The 17,620-nt window shown below is 36.7% G+C and overlaps 2 protein-coding genes across 2 annotated transcripts in view; one reads left to right on the top strand and one right to left on the bottom strand.

Moving 5' to 3' along the window:
* LOC101738582 (gamma-aminobutyric acid type B receptor subunit 2) overlaps nt 1-9,203 on the top strand; it is a 115,170-nt gene extending 105,967 nt beyond the window's left edge. Inside the window, exons 11-17 of the mRNA XM_012693100.4 lie at nt 5-233; nt 1,002-1,137; nt 2,096-2,184; nt 2,916-3,105; nt 3,653-3,971; nt 4,836-5,062; nt 5,905-9,203. Coding sequence (XP_012548554.3) covers nt 5-233; nt 1,002-1,137; nt 2,096-2,184; nt 2,916-3,105; nt 3,653-3,971; nt 4,836-5,062; nt 5,905-6,816 — 2,102 coding nt within the window. The 3' untranslated portion in view covers nt 6,817-9,203. The remainder of the gene's footprint in view (nt 1-4; nt 234-1,001; nt 1,138-2,095; nt 2,185-2,915; nt 3,106-3,652; nt 3,972-4,835; nt 5,063-5,904) is intronic.
* A 1,090-nt stretch (nt 9,204-10,293) lies between these two features.
* LOC101745532 (probable ATP-dependent RNA helicase DDX28) lies at nt 10,294-16,135 on the bottom strand. The gene is made up of 5 exons (XM_004929369.5): nt 15,089-16,135; nt 13,557-13,828; nt 12,359-12,531; nt 11,609-11,885; nt 10,294-11,240 (listed from the first exon to the last, which is right to left on the bottom strand). Exons 1-5 carry the CDS (start codon nt 15,597-15,599, stop codon nt 10,980-10,982), a joined length of 1,494 nt encoding a protein of 497 aa, XP_004929426.1. The 5' UTR covers nt 15,600-16,135; the 3' UTR covers nt 10,294-10,979.
* Nucleotides 16,136-17,620: the final 1,485 nt, after the last annotated feature.

Genomic DNA, 17,620 nt, shown 5'->3' with positions numbered 1-17,620 from the left:
TTAGGTGGTCGTCCAAAAACCGTTGCATTATACACCCATGGCAGAGAAATCTCGTGTACTGACTGCGCCAAGCCACAATGGGCTGGTGGCATACCCGCGGCCAGACGGGTACTCGTTCTAAGGGTCGATTCCGTGTGGGCTCCCGCTAGACTGGCGGTGGCTACATTGGCAGCAGCTGGCGTGGCTCTTGCGCTGGCATTTCTGGTCTTTAATTTACACTACAGTAAAAGAAGGTATGTTTTTTTTTTGTATTAGCTTAGAGAGCGTGGCTCACGTAGTATAATCATGTCTACCACTACAACGTCAAGCCTATCTTGAAACACAAATGCTCTCAGAAATAATTTAAAATAATCCTGACGTTCTATTTTATCACTGCACCACGTACCAATGGAGCAGATTCGCAGCATTATGCTTTCACAAAACGTTTTGGATTCGTACTATGTTTTTATTATGTTTTTTTAAGGCACAGATGGGTGAGCGTGCTCACAGTCCACCTGGTGTTAAGTGGTTACCGGAGCCCATAGACACCTATAACGTAAATGCCGCTCCCCACCTTGAGATATGAGTTCTTCAGTATAGTTACAATGGCTGCCCCACCCTTCAAACCGAAACGCAATACTGTTTCACGGCTGAAATAGGCAGGGTGGTGGTACCTACCCGTGCGGACTCACAAGAGATCCTACCGCCAGTAATTACGCAAATTATGATTTTTTATCACACGATGTTATTCCTTCACCGTGGAAGTCAATCGTGGACATTTGTCAAGTACGTATTTCACCAGAAAAATTGGTACCCGCCTGCGGCATTTAAACACCGGCGCGTCGCTAGATACGAATGCAACGGACGTCTTATCCTTTAGGCCACGACGACTTCAATCCAATTGTATCCGTATATTGTACTGCCTATAAGCGCTGGTAACACAAGGTGCTCCGTAATATCACCACTGAAATATGCGGAGCTTTCGGGTATAGCTTTAAAGCTCTTGATAAATTATTTTTCAGATCAATAAAACTCTCATCTCCGAGACTGAACAACATGACTCTGATTGGTTGCGTGCTAGTATATACTGCTGTTGCGTTATTGGGCGTCGACAATGCCACTTTACCATCATACGTGCCCTTTTCTGCCATGTGTACTGTAAGTATTAAGATAAAATGAGATAGATGAATGTTAATTAGTTCTGAAAAAAAAACGTTTTTTTTTAAATGAAATATTATTTTTTTAAATTTATTAAAATTTATTTTCTATTTGTTAGTTGAATTTTATATAAAGCGTGTTTTTTAGTTTTTTAAACTATTATTTATTTTTCATTTTTTAGTTAAATTTTCTATAAAAGCGTATTTTTAAAACTATTAAGTACTATAACATCAATCCCTGCCTTATCGACTATAGATAAAAATTATATAAATTTGGCAAAAATCTTATTTTGCAAATTGAATAATGGAATAATCTTATCAAATTAGTGTATTGTCATCGGTCCTCGATAAATCTACAAAGTTTGAATGAAATCTGGCCGTTTAAAGTGGATCAAAATCGCGTCTAAAGGAGTCAGTTACAAATGTTGAGTCTGTCTAATAAGACACTTGTTCAGTTAAGTGACTAACATATATTGGGATTACAACCTCACGTGCTATCGACAGCCCGACAATCCCGAGACTGGCGTAGCATCATTGCAATATAATTACCGCTAACACATGCATAATAATATCTTATACCTTTAAACGAGCAATTCTTGTATATATAGGTACTTATATAATCTGAATCTCGGAGACGATTTTCATAAAATTTAGTATACAGGGGATTTCGGGGACGATAAACGATTTATTTTCAGAAAATGTTGTTTTATTCGTGTTTTAAATAATCAACTCTTCCCGACATCTATTGGCGAATAATAATACTATTTTTCTTAATTGAGGGCAACTAACCGCTTTAAAGACACAATAAGATGGCGTTATAAAAAAAAAAACCAAGCCAAGCTCGGTCATCATCTAGTAATTATTAGATGCTATGGGGACATTTGTGATCCCTACACAAACATACAAACATACATACAAGTGAAGCTAATATAAAGCGTGTAAAAATTTGTATTTTCCAGGGTAGAGTGTACATTCTGTCGGCTGGTTTTTCATTGGCTTTTGGTTCGATGTTTGCCAAAACGTACAGAGTTCATCGGATATTTGTAAGGTAAAATTTAACTATAGAACATAGTTTTACTGTTGCTTATGAAATCTGAATAGTACCAATGCCTCATACGCACAACAAAGACATCATAAGCCAATAAGCATATTTATTCGTAAAATAAAAGATATCTAAGTAATAGGTATATTTAGTCCAGCTTAACAAAATGTTATGCGGTATTTTTATTATAATGTTCAAGTACACCAAATAATCATAACAACATGTTTTAAAACCCCTTCTCATCGCTACTTCTTTAAAACATCAAAAACGCCCTAAAACATTTTCGTAGAAAACAACACAGTTGGCAACCCTATGTTACCAACGGTATTGTAATTAAATTTCTAAAAAATTTAAATTTAAATGAAAAATCTTAGCCAATACTGCTTCCTTTTCTAACCCTCACACGTTAAGGCGAGAAAGAAACGTATATAATCGACGGTCAGGGATGTATATACCGGTCATCGTTCTCGTCGAACCCGTCGCTTGCGACGAAGGGCTCGACGAGTAAATTAACCCTCAGACACAGCCCACTGAGTTTCTCGCCGGATCTTCTCAGTGGGTCGCGTTTCCGATCCGGTGGTAGATTCTGCGAAGCACGGCTCTTGCTAGGGTTCGTGCTAGCAATGTCGTCATGTTTGAGCCCCGTGAGCTCACCTACTAGTTAAGGTTCCGCTGATATAGATAGCCTCTCAAGGCTATCTGCATAGGTAGAAAAAAAAATGTTTATAATATTCCAGTAACAGAAGTGGTGTCTGCAAAACGAAGCTACTCCAAGATACGCCTCTCATATCCCTGGTCTGCGCTTTACTTGTGATCGACGGCATGATCGTCACTCTCTGGACCATCCTAGATCCAATGGAGAGACACCTGAAGAACTTGACGATTGAGATCAGCGCTAACGATAGAAGCGTGATTTATCAACCTCAGGTATTGACATTGTTACTCGTAGTGAGAGATAAAATCTAAGGAGCGTCTGATGCCAAATAAAGAAACAAAATTTCATGTACCTTAAATCATAATCAATAACCAATCTTAAGTTGCTAATGGCTATACAATCAATGTAATTTTCATTCTATACTAATTGTATTTTAAAAATGATATGTTCTGACTTGCTTGTGTAAGCCATTTAGAGTTCATACAACATCTACCAGCATTGATCTAAGGGCCGGTCATCGTTTTCGTCGAACTCGTCGCTTGCGACGAAGGGTTCGGCGAGTAAATTAACCCACAGACACAGCTCCACTGAGTTTCTCGCCGCATATTCTCAGTGGGTCGCGTTTCTGACCCGATGGTAGATTCTGTGAAGCACGGCTTTTCCTAGGGTTCGTGCTAGCAACATCGTCAGGTTTGAGCACCATGAGCTCACCTACTAGTTAAGGTTACGCTGATATGGTCTCTCTAGACCATCAGCTTAGGTAGGAAAAATAAAAAAAGAAGATCTAAGGCTTAAGTGATTTTTCCATATTACTTTCAGCTAGAAGTCTGCAAGTCTCAGAACACAACGGGCTGGCTTTGCGCTTTATACGCTTACAAGGGCCTCCTTCTCATAGTGGGGGTGTACATGGCTTGGGAGACCAGAAACGTTAAGATTTCTGCCCTAAACGACTCGAAATACATCGGAATCAGTGTTTATTCTGTTGTGATCACCAGCGCAAGTGTTGTTGTTATAGGAACCATAATTTCCGAAAGAGCCACTTTGGCTTACATCAGTATAACTAGTTTGATCCTTATTACAACGACATCAACGCTCTGTTTGCTGTTCTTGCCGAAAATTGTCGCAATTAGAAGGAATAGTGAGTATATTTCACTTTTGAAATAACTACGTATGCTCGATGTTATATTTTTTGGCGCAGTTTTGATGTGGAATACTTATAGACGCACGTAAAACCGATTGCTGACACTATAAGATAGTATAAACACACTATACTTTATACTATATACAGTCCATATTGTAATGTAATAATGTGTATATTTTTTCATTAAACCACTTAAATTTCCTGTCGTAAACTATACTTTTATGCCACTATACCTGTACAAAATAATATCAATGTTTCGCATCTGCCATCTCGTTAGCTCATTTTCTATATTATTAACGAAACGTTCACTAAATTGGTTGACTGTTATATAATTTTACTTATAAAAATATTTACACTAAACGGCTGCCTGCCGTAAAGTAATCTCCACAAACCTCATTTGAAAAAGGACATGTCATAGCGCTCGGGAAACACCGTGGAGGGGAGCTCATTCCAAAGGTAGTATGAATAATCTCTACTCCAGTGGCGGGTGGTGTTACTGTATGTTTTGGTCTTCTAAGTCTCTTAGAAATAGATTCATTCTCATTATCTCCGGATTCGACTTTCCCAGTCTGCTAGATAGTTAGTTCGGCGCCTTAGTAAAAAAATTGGAGAGAAATCCACATAATTACTTCAGTGCGCCGCGTAGGACACCGGTGACCTACACGGCAGTGAACGTGTCAATATGTAGACGGGCAGACGAGCTCTCGTCATTGTCCACTTGGTATTCAGTAGTTACCGGGGCCCATAATTAACACAACGTGAAGGCCGATATTCATCTTGAAACATGAGGGCAGAGCTTAAGGTGTATAACGACCCATGTGGACTTACAACATATCCTGCCACCAGAAATATCTATTTCAGTTGAAGAAGACCCCGTCATACAAAGCATGGGCCTGAGGCTGGAGTGTAAAACCAGAAGGTTCGTTACGGACGAAACCCAAGAACTACATTTCAGGATAGAAATACAGAATAAAGTGTTCAGGAGAGAAGTGGCGGCGCTGGACAAAGAAATCGGAAGACTTGAGAAACTGCTATCAGAGCCGCTAGACTTCACTGGGTCAAACGCCTCGATATCCTTGCAGAGACGCGTAAGTACAGCCATAATTGTTGATCGTACACTATCAAGTCTAGGTCTTGCTTCGCTGTATTTAATGCTGAACTATGAATGCAATTATGAACATTATCTGGCTCGACCAGGCGACCAGTAGCTTCGAGGGTCTATTCTGGTTTAACGCTAACTGGTAGGCGAGCTCACGGAGCTCAGGCTTTTTTTTTATTGCTCAGATGGGTGGACGAGCTCACAGCCCACCTGTTGTTAAGTGGTTACTGGAGCCCATAGACATCTACAACGTAAATGCGTCACTCACCTTGAGATATAAGTTCTAAGGTCTCAAGTATAGTTACAACGGCTGCCCCGTCCTTCAAACCGAAACGCATTACTGCATCACGGCAAAAATAGGCAGGGTGGTGGTACCTACCCGCGCGTACTCACAAGAGGTCCTACCACCAGTAATTACGCAAATTAAAGTTTTGCGGGTTTGATTTTTATTACACGATGTTATTCCTTCACCGTGGAAGTCAATCGTGAACATTTGTTGAGTACGTATTTCATTAGAAAAATTGGTACCCGCCTGCGGGATTCGAACACCGGTGCATCGCCTCAACACGAATGCACCGGATGTCTTATCTTTTAAGCCACGACGACTTCTTCTTCTGTCAAATATCTTGTGTCGTGTGATGGCTACCGCCATCTTCCCATCGTCGTCTAAGCCTAATCACATAGATATTTAATGTTCAATGTATTAGAACATGTATTTTATTTTCCATTTGCCTAAATGTAATAAATTAGTAAACTCTCGGTTGGGTTTGGGAATTATTATTTTGCAGACTTCGTTCGTTCGGCATAAATAAGCCAATTTTGCGATTTCAGTTGGAGCTCAACACAGTCGAAGAGGAAGGTAATCTACGTTACGACGATCGACGTACTCCAAGCATCGGCGGTGGCCTACCCATGCTCCTGCTGTCAGTTCTACCGCCAGTCATACCCCGAGCAAGCTGGCCCTCAGCCGAAGCCTATCGCGGCAGGAACTCCGTCAGTTTCAGCTCGCAACCTAAGCTCGACCAAAGGAAATCGCATCCAGCGATCGACTTATACAATTTGTGTCTCAATAAACGAGAACAGCCCGGCTTACTCAGAAGACTGAAAAGCTTCTTCGGCAGTAGACCTTCCAGTAGAAAGGCGTCTGCCATATCAATAGCCGACCCGACAAGTCAAAGCATCGCGGCAGCTTTGAAAATGCACGTCGGAATGATCGCAGGATTAGTTCCGGGAACCAGAAAGCACTCAATGGTGTTATCCTGCAACACGCTACACGTGCCGAACCCCGAGATGAAACTGAGAAGAGAGTCTTACGCGAAAAGCGGCCCTATCATTCGGGTAACCGATGACGAGCCGTCCTGCTCAAGTTACATTCCGGAGAACAGCGTACACATAGGGCCCCAGAAATATATTGCTGAGCACGAGACCAAAGTAAACTTTGTATTACCACCGACACATCAAAGACCAATGTCCCACCAGAGCTCGTATGAAAAAATCAAGGGCTCTCCAAGGTTTCCTCATAGGATAACTCCTACAGCTAGCAGCTTGACCAATAGTCTTCTAGATACAAGAAAAACCAGTGCCGGTAGCATTTTGAGCGTGTCTGGCAAGGCCTTTGATGAGCAGCGAAGGTTTAGTCATCAGAACGTCAGCCATCAAGAAGATAGAGGAAAGACCCTACTAGAAAGCAGATCGAAGTCTACAGAAGACGCAATGCCTGGGCCTTCGACGAGGAATGATTAAGAACTTGATTTAAATGAAACTCAATTTAACGCTCCAGTATTTTACAAGTACCCACTTTGGTACATAGTATTTTTTGTATATTTTACACTAATTTTTCGCGCTAGGACTGTAGTATGAATTGTAAATTAAATAATTTAAAATTGAATTAGTAACTATTTCAATGTCTGAAGGGTATCTATCTGTCAATATTTAGAGTAGACTTAACTGAGATTAGAACAAAAATACATAATATAATTTGTACATAATAAAAATGAAGGAATATTAACACCAAAAAGTAGAAATAAACTTATAAGTTGTAATAAATATTAATATATCCAGCGAGTTTGTTGTGCGGATAATATTTTCTTCGTATTTGTAAGTAATAAAAAACGATCTAGTAGGTTTTATTAGTAAATTATGGAATATGAATTTATGTAGATATTATATTACAGACAGAAGGCGATTTATACATTAAACACGCGTCTGAATTGTAGAACAGGCGCTATGATTCTCTCTCTTACCAGCCAATTATCCCACATGGCGGTGGGATCAGCTTTCCTTACTTTCCTCCTCCACTTCGCTCTGTCTTCGACATCCTCGTCAGCAACATTGCATTCCCTTTTGTCCTTCAGCACTACATCCTTCCACCGTGTCTTGGGTCTACCTCTAGGTCTCCGACCGGGGAGGTCGAGCAGGAATGCCAAATTTCCGACGTAGTCAGGTGGCTTCCTTTTTATATGACCTATGCTATACTTAGAGCTGCTATGATTGTTCTACACAAACTCAGACTTTGACCTCTTGTTTCAAGCAACAAGCAACAAGGTCTAGCAACCGCTAAACACCGGGTGGACTGGAGTTTAGCAATATAGCCACGGAAAAAAACCCGTAAAACCACGGTTCAAACCAAGTCACGGTTTTTCTCATAATTTATTTATATAACTGAATTTATTTGATTAATGATGCAACGCTTAAGAAGAAATCCAGCTTGTATTTATTTATCTGATACATATGATAAGCCGAAGTGATGAAAAAAAATTGGGCTTTACGGGTTTTTGTGTTGAAAACTTCCATAAAAGTTGAAGTTGTGTCTTTCTTGCTAAAAAAATAATAAAACAGCCGCTTTCTTTTAAAATTTTGTCATAGCTTTTATAAAATTATATAGCCTGTTAGCAATTAACCAACACTGGTGTTGTTCGAATGTTTGAAAAACAGCCACAATCAATGAAACCTCAAATTTGATACTCATATTATGTAAGACATAAATTCCACTTTTATTTGGCAGAGACTTTGAAAAAAAAAGACTATTTCTAAAAAGTTTTTCTTGATAGTTGATAATACTCAAGATCAATACCTATAATACTAAACGAAACAAGAAATAAATCAATAAAAAGATGTGGTGTCGTGGGACACCAGGTAGGAATGAAGTTCCTTCGGCTAATGTAGAATCGACACAATTTGCAAAAAAAAAGAAGGAGAAAGAGAAAGGTATTATACACTACTCACTTGTGTGTACGACTGTCGCGCCTGCGCACGTCTCATTTAACGATTTTATTCCACGGACTTTTTCTTACGGTTTTACTATCACATTTTTTTTCAGTTCGGACGCGCCGCAAAATCCCTATCTCCTCCAAGCCTGCCGTAAGGAACTTCGTTCCAATAAAAAACAGAGAAGAAAATGATAATTAACTGTTATGTCATTATCTTTTTACATATATTATATGTAGAAGATAATATGCATTCACGAATAGTACATTATATACCTAATAGTATACGAATAGGTACATTAAAATATCTTCAACCGCCTAATAATTAACCCGTTTTAGTGGAATTACAAAAATAATCAGCCATATATAAAATTAAGTGTTGTTTTAAGATAGCCAAATTTAAGTGTTGCCTACGCAAAGCAATAAATAATATTAGTAAGAAATACCATTTTATTTAGTGGTCATATTTAGTATACCTCTACTTTTTTTTTTACTAGATATTTTTAGAGTTAAGTTAGATATATGGTGTGGTGTGTACTTAGTAATAAAATGTCGTTTATGAATAGATTTTTTGAGATTTTACCTAGTAGGAAAAATGTATTACGTATTTATTATGTTTTCTCACATTGATTTCCGTTTCCTCATATCAGCTGCAAGGCAGGCAAGTCGTCGAACATATTGTAATCCCTCACCGTCATCTATCCTATCCAACCTTTTTTTCGGATCTTGATATGAACACAATGAAAATTATTCAATTTAAATTGTATGAAAACATTGAAAAGCGTGTTAAAATTAATGCCTATTCAAACTATCCAACAGTGTATCGTTCAGTTTAATTATACTCGTTAGACATAATATACATAATTAGGTTATTTTAGAAAGTAAGAAATAACCAGTCGATTAAATAAATAAATTATGTAATTATGTATTGGTTTCCATTAACATAATTTTATTTTTGTGTTATATATCTAAATCTCTATATAAATTTACCGCTATTATAAAATAATATGGCAATTGACATTTACCATAAGTATTTTATACTTTTTGGCGGGAACGCGAGGAGCAAAGCCGTGTGAATTGTTTTCTATTTAAATAATTCATTTAGTGTTTCTTTAAGTTTACGTTTAATAACGGTGCTTTGTTAACTGTCAACATCTATGAAAGTGCACAAATATGGGAAAATGAAACAAATGCGGTGAAGGTACCTAGCTTCTCGGGATCTTCGAAAAAGTTCACTGAAAAAGTAAAATGTAAATTGTAATTTCAAAAAACATGCAAAATTGGTATTACGCACCACCATTAAACACGTGAGCTAATGTTAACCTACATACATCCAATTCATTAGTTATATTCATTGCACATTTTTGATTTTAAAATATAAACAAAAAAAAATTACATGATCAGTTGTCCGTGACTACGCAAATTATAAAGTAATTAATATAAATGTCGGGAATAATACATATGATGACAATATTTTTTTATCAATATTTTATTATTACGCAACTTTAAACCGTAAAAGTATCAGTTTTAATTATTATTATGAAGAAAATACTAGGTATATTTTTTTTGTTTTTACGTTGATGCTACTATGACAGAAACATTCCATTAAGTGGTAACAACGACCATGTTGGTAGTAGAGCATATTGTGAGCTCCCACGGGTAAGTACCACCTGCCTGTTATTACCACGAAAAAATGATGCGTTACGGTTTGAGAACCATTATACAATATTGAGATCTCATGTCTCAAAGTGGTTGGCGGTATTCACATTTAAAAGTCTTGGGGTCCTGGGGTTCTGTATCCGGTATTAGGTGGTTCAACCTAATACGATGGAGAAAAAAAAAAATTGCCAGAAGACATTTATTTCAACTCTTTCGCTATGGCAAGCCTTGTCACAGTGTTTCGAAGGAAACGGAGCTGGCAACATTTTGTGGGGGGTAAATATAGTCACCGATAGTAATGCAAGGGTTAAATTCACAACTTTGTTGTAATTGGCCAATTCAATAAAACAAAACATTAACTGTAATAGTCTTTATTTCAATAGTTTATAAATGTTTACATATACATAGTAAATCGTAATTTAAATATACAGGTAGCCTATAACACGGTACTTCTACAACACGTTAACGAGATTTTCTTTTAAAATGATTTAGAAAACTACATTATGCACTATGGACACACAATTTAAAGGAATAATAGAAATTTAACTGCTTGTTTTTTTATGTATAATAAAAATACATACAGGCATAGTTGAGATGTTTTATTCAGAAAAATTACTCTCTTTTTTGTACTGACTTCTAGTCTCATATAACGCGGTTTCGCCCAACACGGGACTTTGTAGGAACGTATCTACCGTGTTATAGAAGGCTTATCTGTATATCCGTGAAATTTACATAGCTGAGTCACCTGACAATCAATTATGTCCGAACGACATTCGGTTTCAATGTGTGATTAGCTCAAAGTCATTCAAGCTTTTTCTAGGACATTTTTTTTATAATTGGCAATGCTTCTATAGAATTAAATGTAACTAATTGTGTTTTGAAAATGCTTAAATCTCGATCCGATCCACTTTTTTTTGCTCAACAACCGAAGTCCGAACCTCGCTTGAGACAGAACTCACGACAGGCTAAGGGGGGAAAGTGAAGCGTTTATAAGTTTACATTTTTTTTACACCGACGGCGGCTGGCAACACCGACTCCTCCTCAACTTGCCCTAGCAAGAGCCCCGCTCATCCTGACAATCCTGTCTCGTATGACCCGCTTGATGTTGGCGTTAACGTGGGGCAGGTCAGAGTTTGTCCTGACCGAGGTCTCGATCTTCTGGACCAGCTCGACTTCGCGGGGCCAGGCCACGAAGCTTGTGACGTGGGATCCGGGCGGGGAGCCCAGCCGGCCCGCGCGCCCGCACCGGTGGATGTAGTCAGACGTGTGCAGAGGGAAATCGTAATTAATTACGTGGTGCGTCTGAAATTCAATATCATTAACAATTTTTTAACTTAGTCAATCTTATTGATGTAGATGGGCTATAATCAACATATCTAGGGGTGAAAGGCTATTGATTTGAGCGACATTTTTTGTAACTTTACAGAAGTGCCATAATTGAAAATTTAAAATTTGGAAAAAATATTATGAAATAAAAAAACAAGTTAAGAATAAAATTAACCTTAATATATGTACTATGTACCCTATGAATGTGTTATGCATCTCTGGACGAAGAATGTCAATGAGAATACAATTTTTTTATTCATTACTTTGATAAACTTTATTGGTCACAAAGTGAGTTTACAGAGCTTTTTTTTTAATATCTCCAAAAAAAATTATTTAAAACTTACCCTAGTAGTGTCCAATCCTCGGGAAACGATATCAGTACACGAAATGACATTAACTTTCCCGGATCTGAACATTTCAAACTTCCCCAACTTCAGCTGTACCGGCATCTGGCCGTTGATGTTGATGCATTCAACGTTGTTCTCGTTCAGGAACATGGACACGAAGTCGCAGCCAGACGTCTGATTGCTGAAGATCATGACCGGTCTCCTCTCGTTCTGATCCGCTTGGACAAGTTTGAGGAGTTCCGCGGGCTTGTGCGCCTTCCCGAGACGTAAGAATCTGGGATATTAATTAAAAATCACACTTTGAGTTATTCAAAGGTCAGCTGATAGAAGTCATAAGGTTTAACTGGAATTTAACTCAAAAGAAACGAAATGATGACGTAGAACAGAGGCAGTTGGCTTTGAATGCTCAACGTTCTGAAATTGGGGTCTTTTAACAATGTATGTGTGTATATTTGCATCAGATAATATCTCCCATAGATCGGTGAGTAGTAGGAATAGCCCCTTAGTTTAGCAATATCCACGCGGTAATCAAATTACTATGGGTTTTTTTTTGCCTAGATGGGTGACAAGCTCACAGCCCACCTGGTGTTAAGTGGTTACTGGAACCCATAGACATCTACGACGTAAATGCGCTACCCACCTTGAGATATGAGTTCTAAGGTCTTATATTATTTATTTATTTTTAATTTCCTCAATATTTTTAATGACTTTAGTTCACCCTACTTTTAACTATCGTTTTCAACTTACTTCTGCGGCACATGTGGTAATATCCGATGTATATTTGAAGTTCTAACCATTTTCAGTGATTCAGCCGCTACAAAACTATTGACAGTTTCCGGAAGGTCCCTAGGTAGTGTTGCACTAACTAAAGTCAACTGACAACCTGTGGGAGGGACTTGAATATCAACTTTATATTGTATCTGAAAGTAAACAAAGTGAAGTTTAGTTCTTATATCAGAAACTATTTTATTTTCTGCTATGATTGTGCATTCTGGTTTATTTAATTGCCTTAAAGACAAGTAACTCTATAAGAACCACCTGACGATTAGTGGTTTCATTACAATTGTACGGCAGTTTCTTTTTTTTATATAGTATAATAGTTCCTCATTACTTATTCTACAACTCAATTTGTATCATATCTATGTGTCTACTTTATTATTGATTTTTCTGTCCAAGTTCCACTAATATTATTCTGAACTCAGTCTGCAATGGTATGTTAAAAGCCTGTCAACCTGTTTAACCTAGATTTCACTATTGCTTTTTATATTCAAATAACTACTCAATATTATTATGTAAATTTTCTATCCTTTTAAAGGGATAAGGTGATGTGTTCTATCGAAGCCATTCCTTTATGACGAAATAGAAAATCTAACTACCTTAATTGCAAAAAGGAAGATGAGTATAACATGTTTATTTAATTGAAGCTGTACTAAGAATATGATATATGAGTCGACTATTAACAAAGCCGGCAATGTGACTTTTGGACAATTATTGGTAAATCAGAAAAACTAATTATTGACTTTGTATTCCATTGGCAGTCACAAAACTCTTCTGAATGACATCTTAGACAAATAACAGGTTAAGTTAATACTTTATTTAATGCAGGTTTTGAACCGTATTCTTTGAAGGAGACGATTGATATTCAAATCAATCTGTATTGCCATATCAATAACATTTTTTTGTCCAAATGCACAGATTGCCTTTGATAATAGACGACTCATATATGATACATACACTAATGCCTTCCTGGGCAAAAAAGAAGGTATAGATGCTATAATTGGTTTGGTCATAATTAACCTATAGCGTATTAGTGAGAGTACTTATTCTCCTTTTAATAAAGGGTTGTATAAAGACAGACACACAATGAACTGATTTGTTGCCCAACACATACGTTTAAGTTCATAATTAAATAATAAAACATAATACAACTTTAATATTTACTCACCGAAAATTTCTTCAACAGATATGTGACTTTATCAATAAATGTGTCATCCAAAAGGGAATCTGCTTCATCCAGCACAATATGATGCACATTGTGAATCTTGTATATTCCAGTTGTGACTAGTTTACTGTAAGCTCCGAGCGTTGTGATTAATATGTCACTGTGCTCAATTGGAGGGTTTAACATTTTTTTTTTCGTTTTGCCTCCTATTAAAGTCGTGACATTTATGTTTATGCTTTGTGCTATTGTTTGAGCCACTTCTCCTATTTGTAGAGCTAAAATGAATTGAGAAAAAATTCACTACAGACTTATACTAGTGAGTCTCATATGCATTAAAATTCCTATTCTAAACTTCAGACAACTGGAACATAATTGGTTCACTACAAGAATAGGGTTAATAGTTATCCTAGCATAGCTTACCCATTGTCAATAGGAGCAGTTCACTCGTGTTAAGAACACTTATACTGTGCACAGATGTTAGGTAGCTTGTAATTACAAATCAAGAAGACCAAAGGAATATACCCTTCTAAACTTCTAATAAATAAGAACAGACTATTTTCATGTAAGATTCTCCTAACTTAATGATATATATTATTACCTTATTATTATTTTTACATTACAGTCATAGTGACTAACTTTACTCACAATTCATTGTTACACGCTACATCCCAACCTTTTAATGTCTATTCTTTGTTATAGCTTTTTAATCATGTTCTTAAAGCTTTCATAACTCTATTTTTTATTATAGCTTTTTACTCATGTTCTTAAGGCTTTCATAACTTTAAGAGTTAACTTAACTTAATGATTTAATCTAAGAATTTCCAATTTAATTGCCGGTCTTATCTGTTGTTACTTATAAAGTCACTGAAGAGACTTTAATAAGGAAACTTATCTATTAATGTAGGTATTATCTAGCAATATATGACATGTAACTAAGTGAAGCCACCATGCTTTTGATGGAATGTTGAGTTACGACAAGATTAGCTCACAAGTTGAAACCAGTGAGTAGTATGTGGGTTATGTTACTTATTTAATAACCCCTCTATTGCCTATCCTTCAGCTGAATACAGGTTGGGACAGAACCAGATAAATTGAGGGAAAATGGCTAACACCTAGTTAATACCACAGTACAATATTGCATTAGTTTAATTTAATTTACCCGTATATTGGTCAGGCAAATCCCATATTTCATTAACTTACCTAGTTACATGCAAAGTAAGATAATTTGAGTTTATCTGACTCCAAATCTTAGAAATTTACTAATTTAAGTTGTCCATTTTTTCAATTCACATTTTTGTACATAAAAAGATCAAAAGATTTAACTTAAGCAGGTTACAACTACAGATTAACAAAAGACTTCTTTATTGTTTTCAGTTTTGAATTATTCTGTGATACATATAATTTAAAAAACCCACTTTGATACTGACTGACAATGACTTATCATATAAATAATAAGCATATAAATCATTTAAATTTTCAAACTTATGGTACCTATGTAATAAATGGTAAATAATCGTGAACATCTAAATACCCACCTAGTTCTCTGTTCGGTGTAATAACAACAGCCAATGGACTATTAAATTCTTCTTGAATACTTGGCTTCCATTCCAGTATATGTTGAATTATAGGTAACAAATACGCTAAGGTCTTCCCGCAGCCCGTCTCCGCTGTGATTACCGTATTGTGTCCATTGAGAATGGCGGGTACAGCCTTTGTTTGTATGGCCGTGGGCAGCGTAAACCCTAAATCTTTGACAACTTTAACCAAATTATCTTTCAAGCCGATATCTTCAAAAGTCTTCCTATACACGGGTGTTTCTTCTTTTTTATTTGCATTCCCGTGTATGATGAAATAGTCTCCCTTTGATTTATTGTGTAGCCACCCCTGCGAAGCTAGTTTTATACCTTCATACTTGCTATAACTCTGTCCTTCGTAGTGATTGAATTCCGGTCGCTTGCATGTTATAATAGGTAATTTTTTCTTAGCCTGCTGGAGGCTATAATAACGACTATAAGATGTGCTAATTAATTGACGTAATTTAGACATTGTTCCTATCTGTTATTGTTCCTGTTATTTGATAAATTTAATTAAAATTTAAAAATACTAACATTGTTTGTTATTTTAAGGTTATGTCACATAATGTCACATATCGTAACAAATATTTTTTTAAGGGATTTTATGATCTGGTAACTAAGACCTTTAAGTCATGTCTTATTTTAATTTACTCATTCTTATACTTATGAAAAATGATAATATGGAGTGAAATGAAATAAAATGAAGATATTTAATTTGAGACATTAATCAACTGGGATGAAATTGAATGAAATGAGATGATATGGGATGACATATAATTTCAGAAAAAAGGGTGGTCATTTACTGACACTTTTTCAGTGGACTTTTTGGAGGATCACGAGAAGTTACGTTTAGCGGCTTTATTTCATTTTCCCACATTTGTGCACTTTCACAGATACTAAGCAGTTAATAAACCACCATTATTACACATTTAAACCTGAAGAAACACTAAATAGACAAAATAAAACAAATCACACAACTTCACTCCTCGCGTTCCCGCCAAAAAGTCCGTCCAATGCCGTCAATTACATACTGACATAGATTATACACATAATATTAGACGGGTTAAAAATTCGCTTCCGATTTATAGAATCGTTTTTTACCTTGATTTTGCGCCAGGCTGTTTCAGACAGACAAAGCGTACCTAAGCTATACTTTAAAATATTTTACAACAAAACTACACAATATGTTTTGCGAACTGGAAGGAATGCAATTAAATAGTTGATTAAGCGTTGATAACTCGATGTCGTAATCGACGAATTCGACGAGGACGGTGACCCCAAAAACGGTGAGAGAGTGAGAGCCCAAAAACGAAGAGTGGTTCCGGGGGATTCGGGGATTTTAATAGTTAATATTGATATAAAGATAAATTTTCAATTCAAGTTATCTACATTTTCACACTCTTATTATCCCGATATCCATAAAATAATAAACCCACCCATTTGGACACTTCAAGATAAACGGCGTCTAATAGTGTCGAAATATATTTTAACCCTATAATAAACTGGAATGGCTCTTGACATGAGCTTTCCGATTATTTTTTTATTTCATTTACGAATACATAAAACTTACAAGCTCATCTTATCAAGAGTATTGACGTTTATTATGGAAAAAGTCACCCCTTAATACTACGAGTTTATGCTTATAACTTGCCATTAATCTTATCACTGAGCAAAGACATATCGCGCAAATTTATTATTCTATATAGGTAAATGCTTTTTGATTGTGCAGTATTTATCAAATATTAACGAATATACAACGCACTCTCTTTTTAATCGCTGCCATTAACGAGATCTTCCTTTCTGTTTCTGCGTCTTTTTCAGGTATTCATCAAATGTATTGTTAAAGCAAATAAAATAAAACATTTAAATCGATGTAGATTTGGAGGTAAAATCAGAAACACTCAATGTTAATTTTCATTTTTATACAGCAATTTTCAATGCAAACTGTAGGTAATTATCCCTTTCGTAGTCAGCAAGGTTTCATGGAGCAAGAAGCAATAAGACTTCAAAAAAACGCGTGTGCAATCCTTTGCTAGGAATAAAATAAAGCCTTTAATTAACAATAACACGCTAAAACGTTTATTATTATTATGTTTGCCGTTTGATATCGCCTTTTCGCTTCATAGAATACATTGCAAATAACTATTTTATCATTGCAGGTAGGCATAGGCATTTTGCGGCATTTGTAGGCATTTTGCGGTAGGCAGCCGCTTGGTTCTGCCCCTGGCATTGCTGAAGTCCATGGGCGACGGTAACCACTCACCATCAGGTGGGCCGTATGCTCGTCTGCCTACAAGGGCAATAAAAAAAAAAGCATTGAACTTGATTCTTCATTAGGGAAGTCGTGACTCATTTACGTATTTAAAGTGAGATTTGAATTCCGATGTAGTCGCATTGTAAGCCGGAAACCTTATCTGTTGGATCAGCAGTTCTCGACGACCGTACCGCGACACATTGCTGTCAGGTCAGGTGCCAGTCGTCGTGGCCTAAAGG

Source organism: Bombyx mori, chromosome 12, assembly GCF_030269925.1.
Source record: "Bombyx mori chromosome 12, ASM3026992v2".
In the NCBI taxonomy this organism is placed as follows: domain Eukaryota; kingdom Metazoa; phylum Arthropoda; class Insecta; order Lepidoptera; family Bombycidae; genus Bombyx; species Bombyx mori.
This window is presented reverse-complemented; position numbering and strand designations above follow the sequence as displayed.

Excerpts from the sequence above, each read along its gene's own strand:
- LOC101745532 (XM_004929369.5), bottom strand. The coding sequence starts at position 15,599 with ATGTCTAAATTACGTCAATTAATTAGCACATCTTATAGTCGTTATTAT. Across the intron at positions 12,532-13,556 it reads ATCTGTTGAAGAAATTTTCG|ATACAATATAAAGTTGATAT; the intron begins GTGAGTAAATAT and ends GTTTACTTTCAG. Across the intron at positions 11,886-12,358 it reads TTACCACATGTGCCGCAGAA|ATTCTTACGTCTCGGGAAGG; the intron begins GTAAGTTGAAAA and ends TTAATATCCCAG.